At 38.3% G+C, this 15,265-nt stretch overlaps 1 protein-coding gene across 2 annotated transcripts in view; it reads right to left on the bottom strand.

Moving 5' to 3' along the window:
- NIPAL2 (NIPA like domain containing 2) overlaps positions 1–15,265 on the bottom strand; it is an 86,096-nt gene that overhangs the window by 52,877 nt on the left and 17,954 nt on the right. For both annotated transcript variants that reach the window (XM_069600535.1, XM_069600536.1), the window contains exons 2-3: positions 9,040–9,108; positions 7,822–7,993 (exon numbers count right to left, since the gene is read on the bottom strand). In XM_069600535.1, coding sequence (XP_069456636.1) covers positions 7,822–7,993; positions 9,040–9,108 — 241 coding nt within the window. The remainder of the gene's footprint in view (positions 1–7,821; positions 7,994–9,039; positions 9,109–15,265) is intronic.

Here is a 15,265-nt window from a genome sequence, read left to right as displayed (position 1 = left end):
AATGATACAAATGAATTTATTTGCAACCCAGAAAGAAACTCACAGACATAGAATATAAACTTATGGTTACACTCCAGATGTAAATATAAAGCAGGAAAACAAGGACCTACTGCATAGCGCAGGGAGGCACACTCAATATTTTTATAACACTCTATCACGGAAAAGAGTCTGAAAAACACGCACACATATAACTAAATCACTTTGCTGTATACATGAAATTGACACAATATTGTAAGTTAACTACACCTCTGTTTTCTAAAAAAGAGAAAAAATTTCTATTGTCATTTATTGAAGATAATGAAATTATAGGTAACATGCATAATTTCAAATGAGGAAAGTTACCTGGATTAAGAACGAACATCTTTTCTACATTTTTCTTGATATACATTAGTGATTAAATTGAATGAAAGGACTCCAAAAATGTAAAAATACTATCACTGACAGGATTAACTCTGTATTATACATGTAATAGCACAATATATCATCAGCAGCAATTTCTTAGAAATACTCTGTGGTGCCCTCAAAAAGTAAGGATGGGTGGAAAAGATGTTTCAAATAAAGGTTTCTGGGTTTTAGGAATGCTTTCAGCTCAGAGTGCATGAGCAGACATGAAATGAGGACTTTGGGGATTTATTCCACGCATTTTATTTAGGCAGGTTTTTGGGACAAATGTGCTAAGGCAGACAACCCAGCAAGCCACCGAGAAAAGGGATATTTTACGCATATTTTCAGGGCAAAAACAAGCGTCCGTGTAAAGTGCCACCATCACAGGCAGCCCATGAGCCCTGGCAGCCTCATTCAGGCTGGCGCTGAGCACAGGGCATTAAAGGACAGAGAATCCGCCGCATCGAGGTTTGTGGGATGCTACAGGTCACTCGCTCATGGGCCTGTTTGTGTTTTCCTTCATTTGTTTCTAATAAAAATCTTGGAGACCAAAGTTACTGCTTGAGATGACTTCTCTGGAATTCCAAAAGGCCTCACCAGGGTTTTCTGGCTGTGCTAGGACCATTGTTTAATGGAATACAGACACATTGCAGCTTACAGCTTCATAATGGCACACAGAAATACATGAAACAACATATATTTCCACATCATGAATCTCAATTTGAACAAAAGCCAGCATGCTAGGGAAAATGCACGGTGGAAAAGACTTACCAGTCATCTGCTTCATTCTCGCCTCATTTTCTCAGTGCAGTTCAGATCTCCAGACTTAATTCAAATTAGCTGAGTCACAGGGTGACTACTTCTCTCAGGAAATTTTCCCAGGGCCAAGGAGACCTCACTGCTATTAATTTTATCATTCCATATAAAATTCCAAGTGTTTGATCTCATAAAACTCATCGTGAATTTAATCTACTTATTACTCACTTATACTCACTTGGGCAGTAATTAAGTAAAATAACAAGGTTATTTTGTACCATACAGTACCCGGCACAGTGGATGCTCATTCAGCATTAGTTTCCTACCTTTAACTATTTCTAAACTGTTACCTGAATTTAATTTTGGAAAAGTTGATCTATTCTCTGAACTCTAATTACTTTCAATCAATACACTCAGAGGTATAGAACTGAAAAATGTCCATCATGTTTTATTTCCCCCACCCTTCCTGCCCCCACAACAACATCCCTTCATATCCCACTCCCTAGCTACCCCTAGACAAGTCAATTTTATACTGAGAGAAGTCTACCATGAACCTCCTTCATTCTCTGTGGCTTCAACTCTTCAGTTTATTGATAACTTTATTATTTTCACTCATCTCTCAATGGTTATGCATAGTATAGATCACCATCGGTGGATAAACAGAAAAAAGAAAACATGAAATGTAAGGGCACATTTTGTATTAATAGATGCACAAATACTCTAACTCAACCCCCCAAAGGACAGGCTTATAAACCTGTAAGTATTTACAGAAGTGAATATTCACAAGTTCTTTGCAATAAATGTTTAACCATTGCACTTCATCAGGAATTGAAATCTTTTAAATAACACCTTGGAGAAGGAAATGGCAACCCACTCCAGTATTCTTGCCTGGAGAATCCCATAGACAGAGGAGCCTGGCAGGCTACAGTTTATGGGATTGCAAAGAGTCAGACACAACTGAAGTGAGAGAGCAAACAAACAACACCCTGGAACAGAACAGAACACTTCTCTTTCAATATCCTAGAACAGGACATCCTAGAACACTCAATCCTCACTTTATCAAAATTCAAATTCAAACCAATTCTGTGAGGCTGTATTGTATGATTTCTTGTATCACGCTGTCCTGAAAAAATCAGATAGCCGGCAACATGACACATAGTCCCAATCTCCTGGTCTCAGCTGAATGGCCAAGATGAACATTAAGCAGGTCATTCGGAGCATGATGAGCGTTGCCAAAGGGGAAGTAAGGGCCAAAGCTTCTACACGCAGTTGAACAGGTTGCGCACTGCACAAAGACATTTGAGGGGGCACCATCCACATCTCAGATCTTGGTGCTTTGTATATTTCTCAGGACAATTTTCTGACAGATGGCACTAGCGTGGCCTGTTCCAATCACATTATTGTATTAAGATAATCTGCACACCAAAATAAAGTATTATGAGAAAGGCTGCCTTTTTCTAATTCACAAAAGGGCACCAAATAGATGAGAGGAGGGCCCATGCAGGGTTCTAAGGGAGCAAAGAAGCCAGTTTAATTTAGCACAGAAGCAAAAAAAAAAAAAAAAAAAAGGCCTCCTGGGGAAGAGGGACAGGAAAGATTAGCAGCAGTTTAAAATTTTATTACAAACTGCACAGAATACCCAACTTATTTCTCTTTATTGGATTTCTGGTGTAATAGTTTCTCAGAAAAACACTTTCTCAAATTACAGTTAGATCTGAATGTCTCTCTGAAGTTAATTAGCAAGTGAACAAAAGTGCTCTGAAGCCAGAGCAAGAAGACAGAGAGTTGCACGCACATTTCAGACTGTTTCCCCTTGGACAAAATTCTGTGTCTGTTTTTTATATGTATTTTGTTTTGCTAGGTTATTTGGAAATTCTGGTATTTTCCAACAAATTTTGGTGGGGAATATGTGGAGGAGTCAAAAGATAATTGCTGCTTAATGGCTGAACAAATGAGCTGTGAGGAGCCTACCCTTCTTCTCCCTGAGAATTAATTAATTAGTGGAGGACCGACGCTGAAGCTGAAGCTCCAATACTTCGGTATCCTGATGTGAACAACCGACTCATTGGAAAAGATTCTGGTGCTGGGAAAGATTGAGGGGAGGAGGTGTAGGGGGCAACAGAGGATGAGATGGTTGGATGGCATCACTGACTCAGGGAACATGAGTCTGAGCAAACTCTGGGAAATAGTGAAGGACAGGGAAGCCTGGTGTGCTTCAGTCCCAGGGGTTGCAAAGAGTCGGACATGACTTTTGTGACTAAACAACAATGGTAAGGACAATAAAAGGCACTTCTTGAAGTGGTTCATTCATTTTTGAGAATTTAACAACCAGGCATCTTCAGAAGCACGGAAGTAAACTCCCTTATAAAGAATAACATACTGTGTTTCTAGTTAATTAAAAATATAAATCACAGTGATGATAGCCAGATTTGTCACTGTGTCAAACACTGCACTGTGTATCCAACACTGTTCTTAAGTGTTTGTGTTTGCTCAGTTCTTTCCCATGACAACTTCTGAGGGAAGAACTGTTTCTATTCCCATTTTATAGATGATGGAACTGAGGCATAAACCCATCTAAGCAACTCGCCTGACGTCACAGATCTTTCCAGGCGCAGGTCCTAGAGCTTGTATTCCTCACCATTCTATTGCCCTGTCTTATTGGGAAGAGTATCCAGCCAAAGCTTTAGATGAAATTGAAACACCAACTCTTAAGATTTCTTAATTACTGGAAAAACAAACTCCTAGAATGAACCATGAAACAAAGTGAAACTGGTAGTCACTCAGTCATGTCTGACTCTTTGCGGCCCCATGGATTGTAGCCCACCAGACTCCTCTGTCCATGGGATTCTCCAGGCAAGAATACTGGAGTGGGTTGCCATTCCCTTCTCCAGGGAATGGAGGTAGCCATTTCCTTCTCCCAACCCAGGGATCGAACCCAGGTCTCCTGCATTGTGGGCGGATTCTTGACTGTCTGGGCCACCAGGGAAGCCTGCCAGCATATAATCAGCATTTTAGCCAGAATAAGCTTTTGTACTTATTATTCATTGAGAAAAGGAAGGTAAAAGTATAAGGTGATACAAGAATATGAGGGCTCTGAGCTTCTTTCTCCAAAAGAGGACCCAGGCCTGGGCATTCAGATCTGTCTGTGTATCAAGATTACTCCCATTATCCACCTCCCCGTCGTGCTGTAGGTACCGGCCAGGTATCTATCCTATCTGAGTCTCTAGAACGCTCTGATTGCTTGTGAGCGTTGCCATAAGGACTCTCTAGAGGGTTTTCTGCAGAACTGTTGTCCCTTGAGATGTTTCTTATAAAGGCATCTTGTAGACAATAGATTTGGAAAGCTGCTGCTGCTGCTCTTAAGTCGCTTCAGTTGTGTCCGACTCTGTGCGACCCCATAGACGGCAGCCCACCAGGCTCCGCCATCCCTGGGATTCTCCAGGCAAGAACACTGGAGTGGGTTGCCATTTCCTTCTACGATTGGAAAGCTGGCTTACTGCATTTGCTTCTGAAAAACTGACAGCGTGCCTGGGCCTATCCCAGAGCCTCAAGAAATCCTCCACTCAGGAAACCTTTGTACTGTTTTAAATCCAATATTGTAGAAACCTGCTTGATTACAGAATTCTTTGTTTCTTAGAACGCCTATGAAACCATCAGTAAAACTCGTGCCTGAGAAAATGCCACCTCCAGGTAAGCATGTCAGTGTAGAGCAGCAGGACACACAGAGAGAAGGAAAGAAAGACTAGAAAGGAAGATGGTTCAAGGCGAGAACGTGGGTGGAGTACAAACTGAAATATCCCTGGTGGTTACTGTAGTGCTTCTTACGTGCTAGTCCTAAAAAAAAAATCTGTTGCATTGAAGTGTACAAAGGGAGGAGGAATTTTGATTATGTAAGACAAAGCAGTGGGACTGACATATTAGCAGCCTGGGCTTAGTGACCCACACAGTATCGCCTTACTTCTGGAGAGGAGGAAAAGGAACACAGTGTATTGGTATGAACCAGGCTACCCAAGGAAAATGAAGAAGATGGAAGAAAGTTCCTTCACTTGGACTTAAGAGCTAAAACTTCAAAAAAAAAAAAAAAAACTGTTTGGACTTCAGTTTTCTTTCTTATTTTTTTTCTTTTCAAACTTTGAAAGCCACAAAAGACAGCAGAAAAGCCAGAAAAGAATCAGCAGTCTCTCATGCAACATTGCAACAAATATTACCTTTTAAAAAAAAATCATAGGAAGGTTTGATTTCCTTCTTGAAGCTCCCAAGAAATAATAGCGAAAATGAAATTAGTAAAGTGTAGACGCTTTTCTGCCTCAGCTGTAGACACAGCCATAGGATAACATATTTATTAAAAAATACTGTCCCCTTCGCTTCACATTTTTCTAGAGTTTCTAGAACATTTATAAAGAATTATAAAAGTGGTCGGGGGTTGGTCTGGGGAAAATCCTCCATCTCCAGCATCCCTTGTCCACCCACAACACTGCACAGTGACCTGAATTCAACGCAAGAGTGCTGTGGGAATATTATTTATGAGCATATATTACCGTGTGCAAAGACTGTAAAGCAAGAAACAATTTGTGTCTGAGGCTACAGTTTTACTTCTTGGAATCATTTTAAATGGGTAGAGAGGGAGGTTGCTAAAAATGCTCTAAAGTTGAAACATTAATCCAGGCTAGGGGTAGACGAAGACAAACGAAGGAGAGCATGGAGAAGAGTCCATCTCCAAGTCTGAAGGTGGGTGGACTGCCCCGCCCGCTCCAGGAAAGCTGGGAGGACACTGTCCGGGGTGGGGGGAAGGCGGTTAAACTTAAAACCTCCCGTTATTAACGAGAGCTTCAAGCAAGTCATGCCGAGATGAGCAGCTTCACAGGCGGCTTCACTGAAGGTCTGTGAGGAGTTTATCAGGGCTGGCCCTTCATCTCCGATAATTTCCGACTTCTCACTTCGGGTCCCAAGAGGCCTGGCTTATCTTCATTTCTGTGAGATCTCTGGTCTTTATAATAAATCCAGCACATCCCCCTTCCTTTGTACTAGTTGGAATGGCTCTTTTCTTGTTCCCAGATAAAAGCTTCCCAGGACCAGGGGATTCAAGATAAACGGAGAATTTTAGCACAATGTGGTGCACTCAAGCCTCCCCCAGGCCTCTGTTTGATATGCCTGGGTACTTCTGTTTTAGGCTCTTGCACCAAAACAGCATGAAGCAGAATAAGAAACGAAACTAGAGATAAGCTCTAAACAGACAGTCGCTATGAAAAATAATACAACATTTTCAGATCAACGGGGGCCTATAGAAGTCTCAAGGTGACAATATAACTACGTGTGCATGCTAAGTCACTTCAGTCATGTGCAACTCTTTGCGACCCTATAGACCACAGTCCTCCAGGCTCCTACGTCCATGGAATTCTCCAAACAAGAATACTGGAGTGGGTTGCCATGCCTTCCTCCAGGAGATCTTCCCGACCCAGGGATAGAACCTGCATCTCTTATGACTCCTGCATTGGCAGGCAGGTTCTTTACCACTAGTGCCAGTGGGGAAGCACAGTATAACTATATCTTTTTATCTATTATTTCTCAGATTTTGGGAAGGAAAAAATATAAAGAATGTCCCTATACACAGTATATGCAGTAGTAAATAGAAGATAAGATACCTTCAAATTGCTGATTTTATCTGAATGTTAAACATGTCAAATGATTACATAAATTGTGTGCCTATTCAGACTAGGGTGATTTTAACTGAACAATTTCTAGAAAGCCAAAAAAGCATTCTTTGCTAACCATTCTATTATTGTACATTATGAAATTATTTTAAATAAGATACTTTAAATGATTAAGAAGGGAAAACTGCTTTCAAAATGAAACAAACTTCCCTTTGAGTATACATTATTTCAGTTTAAATTATGTTTTTAAAAAGGATTTCATATAATTTTTTGGAAAATATTACACTTGGGATAATACGCTTGATCTAGTTGTTACCAGACAATAACCATCAACTCGTTTCTATTTCAATGAAGATTCCAAGTTCACAGAAACTTAGAAACATGCTGTTTCCATAGCAGCAGATAAAGGGTGAAACTCAAAAGATTTTATTGATTTTAACACAGCTTAGAGAATTTGCTCTCTTTTTTAGCAGTAATTTTTGCTTTTTCTTTAGTCTTTAGCAACATCTCATATTCTCTTGTCTAAATGTATCTAGCAAGTCATAAAAAATTTTGAAAGTAGGTTAATTATGATATTACTGCAAAATTATACATTCTTATAGATAGTAATGTATCTAATTCTTAATGTAAAAAAGATGCTAAACTATGGATCAGGCATCAAGGACTCTACATGTCATGTCAGTTTAACATATGAATAAAATATGTCATTCTATTACAAATGTTTTAAGATAATTCATTAATGATTAAAAAGCATGTATAACATTTGCTGTGGCTATTGATTTATTGACTCAGACACCGGGAATCAGGCTTTTCAACATAAACGTTATAGCTACAAAATGCCAGTTTCTTCATGGTTAATGGGGCACCGAGACAATGAATAACTGAAATTAGGAGTATAATTGTTCCAAATGAGCATGCTAAGAAAACAGGAAACAGACTTTTTTCTTTCGGGCCTGTGTTGTATGTTTTTTCACCGATTATTCTGATCTCTTGAAATTTCTATTTATCAAAACACAGAAAAATGACCCACCTGTAACAGACATACAGCCTAATGGAGCGATGAGAGTAATGGGGGCGAATCCATAGGCCGCGAAGTTTCCCGTCTCTCCCAGGGCCATCAGTATGATTCCGCTCCACCACAACACGCTCCTGAAGTATGGCCTTGGGTGTTCTTGCTGTGCCGACCGAAGATGTGAATACTTCTAGAAGTCAAACAGAATGTAAATAAGAAACATTTACACGCAACTAAACATTGCCTTGAAAATTTTGCTCCTATAAAATTGCTTCATGGCTCTGAAACTTATTTGCAGATTATAATAGAGCAATTATTATGATTTTCTGTTTTGTTCCAAACATATTAAAAGTGACTCATACTGACACAGTATTTTATAGTTTAAAGGGCATTCTTCATATTAATTAATTCTCATAGCTCTGCAAATAAATATCATTATTACTATCAAAGGTGGGATGTATGTTAAGGAGTTAGGTGACTTTTTATTCTACCACACCAAAATACTTCTTTTATTAGATTGTCAAAAAAAATCAGGTTCCCAAAATAAACATCGTTGAAATAAATATAATAAATTATTAAAGAAACACCTTTGGAAAAGGGATTTAAAGAAAGCATATCTTAGGATGAGTCAAAGTAGCTACCACAATAAATGTAACAGGGCAGAAAGCTCTGGTAGCAGAGGGTTGGGATAGAGGAACTCATTCATATCTGCTTTGAATATATTCTTTTATTGCAAACATGTGAATTCCTGAAAAACTGGCCATTAAATAAAGCCCTATTTCCCTCTTGTATTTTATGATAACTGAACTCACTTCTTTAAGACGTATGTACAATTTTAGATGACTTTAAAATTTTTTCTTTAAAAATTTTTTAAAAGCTTCAGAAGTCATTCAGAAAATAATAAAAGTACTATAAGAAAATATAGAACATTCAAATAAATCTTGGTTTATGCCAACATTATGAACATCTTTTCTCAGTGTGATACCAATTCACATGAAATTTGACTGGGGTATACAATACTAATAAGAGGTTCATAAAAACATTTAACTTCTTTTAAAATCAGAAGAAAAAAACATGAGTACAATCCAGTCAGTACTACATCTGTCTTTGTATCAATAAGGACATAAGATACACTTTCTTTAATGGAGGAAGAAGGCAAGAGTGTCTGAGACTTATTAAAGTCATAATGTGTCCCTGGATCAAACTATAGAGTTAGAAAAATAAGCTTCTTCTTACCTGAATATTTAGGGAAATGCTGATTACCAGGTTTCCTAAAATGGCCAGCAAAACTCCAAAAAGGTGAATCTATAAAAGAAAATGCTTTCTTTAAATAACACTTGTAAGATATTTACCAGAAAAAAAAACTACAAAAATTTAAGTTGATACATTTATTCCTTTGTTCATTCATTCTGCAAATATTTCCATAGCACCCCTTTGCCAGGGCCATTTGGAATATGGATAACAGTTTTATTAGGATTAATTTCTCACTTTAGTCAAATATTATATTTTAGAACTAGTTCAGTCTATATTTAATTCTCTAGGTACTTGCTCCATTTAATAAAATAAATAGTCATCAGGTTCTCACTTTTTCAAACTAAGATGCTTCTGCTGCTGCTGCTGCTAAGTCGCTTCAGTCATGTCCAACTCTGTGGGACCCCGTAGACGGCAGCCCACCAGGCTCCCCCGTCCCTGAGATTCTCCAGGCAAGAACACTGGAGTGGGTTGCCATTTCCTTCTCTAATGCATGAAAGTGAAAAGTGAAAGGGAAGTCGCTCAGTCGTGTCTGACTCTTTGTGACCCCATGGACTGCAGCCCACCAGGCTCCTCCGTCCATGGGATTTTCCAGGCAAGAGTACTGGAGTGAGATGCTTCTACTTATCCTGTTTTCAGTTTTCCTCAGCAACCCCTCTGATTGGGGTGTTCACTGCCTCAAGTATGTGAGTGCTTTTCTCCCTCTTTTCTTTTTCTTAAGACATTCTGGTAGACAGGAAGACATTCTAGAAAACTGTGGTATGAAAGAAAGACTTTGGCTTTGGAGTTAAAGGATAAATCTGAAATTCAGATCTGCTGTTTTCTGATGGGCAACTTTGAGCAAGCTATTTCAGCTCCCTGGATCCAGTAGACAGGGGTTGTTGGATAAGATGTTTCCAAAATCCCTTTATCTCTAAAGTGTTATGAACTCTACTGGAGACAGACTCAATTTCCCACTGCTCTCCTGGTCAAGAACCCACAATCCCTCTCTACAGTCAACTACATCGAATATAAAACTACTATTCCAGCTCCCCATAATCCATCCTCATCCACTGTCCACAGTGGAACACCCGCTGTCCACAGCACACTCAAGGTGCTCTCTCTGCCTTGGGTAACCTGGTTCTTGTCTTCTCCAGTCAGATGTCATACCCTGCTCATGTCATTCCTCTCACCCAGGCAGTATCTCCTTCCCTCAGCCCATTCCAAACAGACCTCGCCCTCCTGGCCTTACAACCATCTCAGACCCCACAGCCCGTCCTTACTGTCTCAGAGTCTAAACGGTGCACATCCCTATCTCTTCTTTTATATTGTCATGCGTATCATCAGGCTCTATCAAGAGATGGCAAATTCTCCAAGGGAAGAGGATCGTGTCTTAGGCTTCCACTAAGGCTTTCACATCATCTACTATACACAATGAGCGGCTTAAAAAAACACTTGCTTGAAAAAGTATATAGTGGTTTAAAACAAGAACTACAGAGGTTAAAAAAATAAGTCCTGACATATTGCCCAAGATGTTTACTATAGATCGCATATGTATTATTTGATAACTTTAAAAGATGCATTTACTGCTACTGTCTAGGTACAAAGATGTAATATCTGCTAGTAGTAAAAACTAGTAATGATAGAAGGGCTCTTCCCCCTTCTTCTTCTTTGGTACAGAACTTTTAACTAGCTTCAAATTCCAAAGCATTATTTGAATTTCAAATGAACATTACAAGCACAAGGAACCCTTTTCAGAATGCAAAATGTCTTTGAAGTTTTAGAACTTTATTATGCGTGCTGAAGTGAAATTCAGTATTTTTTTTAAAAAATGAAGCAGAGAAGCTGAAAACCCATTTAATAGCTGACATATAATATCCATAGTCTTTAATCAGTTAAGAATTTTCTTTTCCTAATAAAGGCAGTTGGCAACAATTTTGATCACTGTTCCTCATGGGGAACAATTGTATCATAATATAATGTGCTATTTCCATGCTTTCGATTTACAATTGAGTACATTTGGCAGTAATCAGCAAAATAAAAATTCAGAAGAAGTTTGAGATTGAATGAGTAATTATGAAAATCTTCTGTAATTATAAAAGTAAATTGGGGAATAGAAATAACTTACTTCAAAATTCTTTAAATGATTCACTGAGTAGTTTAAACACCACCAGGCCCAGTGTTTAGAAACTGGTTAGCAGGATTTGGCAATGATTTCTTGGATATGACATGAAAAGCACAGGCAACAGAAGAAAAAACAGATAAGCTGGACTTTATCAACAGTGAAATATTTTGTGCATCAAAGGACACTATTAGTACAGTGAAAGGCAACCCACACAATGGGAGGAAATATTTGCAAATCCTATATCTGATAAAGATTGGTATCTAAAATATACGAAGAACTCCCACAACTGAACAACAACAAAATAAACAATGCCGCTGAAAAATGGTCAAAGAACTTGAACAGACTTTTCTCCAAAGAAGATACATAATTGGCCAATAGGCACATGAAAAAATGCTCAATTGCACTAGTCATTAGCAAAAGGCAAATAAAAAACAATTTAAAAAAATAGCAAGCTTTGGTAAGGATGTGGAGAAACGGAAATTCTTGTTCACTGCTGGTGGAGATGTAAAATGGTATGGCTGCCGATCTCATACCATATACGAAAAATTCAGCTCAAAATCAACCAAAGACCTAAATGCAAGAGCCGATACTACAAAATTCTCGGAATAAAACACAAGGGTAGATCTTTGTGACTTTAGATTTGGCCGTGGATTCCCGTAGATAAGACATCAAAAGCATAAACAACAAAGAAAAAAATAACTGGACTCATTAATATTAAAAAATTATGTATTTCAAAAGATACGATCAAGAAAGTGAAAAGATAATCTACAAAATGGGAGACAATATTTGGAAATCATACATCTGATCATACATCTGATCAGGGACTTATACCTAGAATCTATAAAGAACTCATACAATGCAGTAATAATGACAAATGCCCCAATTAAAAATGGGCAAAGGATCTGAATGGACATGTCTCTAAAAAAGACAAATGGCTAATAAGCACATTGAAAAGATGTTCAACATTAGGGATTGCAAATCAAAACCATGGTGATAAACCACTTCATAACAAATGAGATAGCTATAATAAAAAGTCAGATAAGAAGCATTAGTAAGGAGGTAGATAAATCAATCAGAACTCTCACATGTGCTTATGGAAATATAAAATGGTGCAACCACTTTGGAAAACAGTCCGGCAGTGCTTCAAAAAGTTAAGCACAGAATTTACATTTGACTCAGCAATTCCATTCCTAGGTATAAGTCCAATAGAAATGAAAATGTGTCCACACAAAAACTTGTACACAAATCTCCATACCAGTATTGCTCAGATTAGTCAAAAGCGGAAGTAACTCAAATGTTCATCAACTAATGAACAGACAAGCAAAATGTGGTATATTCAGACAATGGGAATGTGGTATATTCAGACAATGGGAATGTGGTATATTCATACATATATTCATACAATCTTCATTTTGTTTACTCGATTTTTCCTTTTTTGTCTTCTCCATTTGAACTCTTAACTCATTCACTTTTTCTGCTTCTTTCTATCCAGTAATATATGCAAATGAAAGTGAAAGTGAAGTCACTCAGTGCTGTCCGACTCTTTGCAACCCCATGGACTGTAGCCTATCAGGCTCCTCCATCCATGGGATTTTCCAGGCAAGAGTGCTGGAGTGGATTGCCATTTCCTTCTCCAGGGGATCTTCCCAACCCAGGAATCGAACCCAGGTCTCCCACACTGCAGGCAGACACTTTACTGTCTGAGCCACCAGGGAATAGGGATACTCATTTCTAAGTATACCTTCTGTTTTAGCTGCCTGCATAGCTTTGGCATCCAGTTTTCACTGGCATTTAGTTCTAAATCTTTTATGATCAACTTATTTTAGTCTGAGCCTATATTATCCAAAGGTGTGTTTTTCAATATTTCTAAATGAATGGGGTGTTGATGATCACTTTATTGCTAATTTCTAATTTTACTGAGTTGTGGGCTGTGTATAAATTAACATTTGCCTTTCACCTATTATACTGTGTAAATTAAAATCTGTGACTGGCTGGTGCAGGGTCAACAAGTGCTCCATGCATATTTGAAAAAAAAAAGTACTTAATAGTTGAGTTAATATATTTTATATATTCTATCTATCTATTCATCTATCTCCATTAATTCATTGCTCAAATTTTTGCTATTCTTACTAAATTTTAGATTGTTTATTAAGTACCTAGGGAGGTATGTTAAAAATACACTCAAATGTGTGTACTTACCCATTTTCCCTCTTAAATCTATTGAGCTTTGCTTATATTTTTAAGACCATAGTGCCAGCTGTATACAGGTTCAGGACTGTTTTACTGTCCCAGCTAATTATTCCTTTTATCATTAAGTATCAATCTCAATGTTTTTTCTTTAAAATCTATTTTAGGTGATTTAATGTAGTTACTTTCTTTTGATACTTGCCATTTTCCACATCACTTTAACATTTCTGTGTCATATTTTAGTCGTCTCTAATACCTAGAAAATAACTGGATTAAAAAAAAAAAACCCTGACACTTTCTGTGAAATGGGGAGGTGAGTCCATTTTGTTTATTGTGACTATAAACATATTTTCATATATTTCGACTTCATTTTTGTTTTTGCAGTTATCTTACTTTTTAAACCTTGCTTTCTAATTTCTCTTTTCCTGAATCCCATTGAAATGACTGAGTTTTCTTTATTCTTTTCTTTCCCCTACTCTTCTGGCCAGGGAAGTTACATATGTTATTTATATTCTGTTAGTAACTACTGTTAAATGTTTTTAACTTTCGATTTTGAAATAGTTATGGATTCACAGTAGGCTACAAAGAAATGTCGAGGTAGGTCTACACACTCTTCCTCCAGCCTTCCCCTCGATGTTAACATTTTACACAATTATAATCCAGTATCTATGGTTCTCTCTATCCTTTCCATGTGGAACTCCTCTTACAAGTATGTTGGACTTTTTAATTCTTTTTCCCCTAAAATAGCTCTCATATTTTCCAACTCTTATCTCTTTGTACTGAATTATGGAGAAGTTCCTCAGATCTATCTTCAAGTTCAGCATTTCTGACCTCCCTTTGAGGTCAGAATATACACACCCATCAGTACATATATTAAACTGTATATAATCATTATCTTTAAAAAATATTTATTTGGTGATATTTTTGGACTATTAAGAAAGCTGAGTGCTGAAGAATTGATGTTTTTGAACGGTGGTGTTGCAGAAGACTCTTGAGAGTCCCTTGGACTGAAAGGAGATCCAACCAGTCCATCCTAAAGGAAATCAGTCCTGGGTGTTCACTGGAAGGACTTACATTGACGCTGAAACGCCAATACTTTGGCCACCTGATGCGAAGAACTGACTCATTTGAAAAGACCCTGATGCTGGGTAAGACTGAAGGTGGGAGGAGAAGGGGATGACAGAGGATGAGATGGTTGGATGGCATCACTGACTCAATGGACATAAGTTTGGGTAAACTCTGAGAGTTGGTGATGGACAGGGAGGCCTGGCGTGCTGCAGTCCATGGGGTTGCAAAGAGTCAGACAAGACTGAGTGACATAACTGGACTGAATGGATTGGGTCTTAGTTGCATCATGTGGGATCTTTTGTTGCAGCACGTAGACTCTCTAGCTGTGGCGTGGGCTTAGTCGCTCCATGGCAGGTGGGATCTTAGTTCCTGACCAAGGACTGAAACCCCCTCCCCTACACTGCAAGGCAGACTCTTAACCACTGGACCAGCAGGGAAGCCCCTATAATTATTCTTTACAGGTGTATTTCCCCTCAAGACTATAAGCTCCTTGAGGGCAGAGCTGTGACTTACCAACTCATCTTTGTAACCCTAATGACTAGCATAAGTGTCTGGCACAGAGAAGTTGTTTATTAAAGGCTATTTGAACTTAACTACTCTCAGATTAATTAAAAACTGTCTAGGAATAGTAAACTTTGACCTTTGGCCTTAGGAAGATCTCAAAGGAGTACTTTATAATCAACTGGGGTTGGAACTCAGGAAACACTCTGTTTCATGAGAAAACAAACTTGTCCCAGAATTCAGATTTCAACAATGAAGGGTCCACTTGTGTGCAATAGAAAGCTGCCTGCTGTCTTCTAAAGTCTAGTTATTTGATATCTACTGAAATATATAGGTATAAAGCAGGTGTCA

The sequence above is a fragment of the Ovis canadensis genome, chromosome 9 (genome assembly GCF_042477335.2).
Source record: "Ovis canadensis isolate MfBH-ARS-UI-01 breed Bighorn chromosome 9, ARS-UI_OviCan_v2, whole genome shotgun sequence".
Lineage (NCBI taxonomy): Eukaryota > Metazoa > Chordata > Mammalia > Artiodactyla > Bovidae > Ovis > Ovis canadensis.
This window is presented reverse-complemented; position numbering and strand designations above follow the sequence as displayed.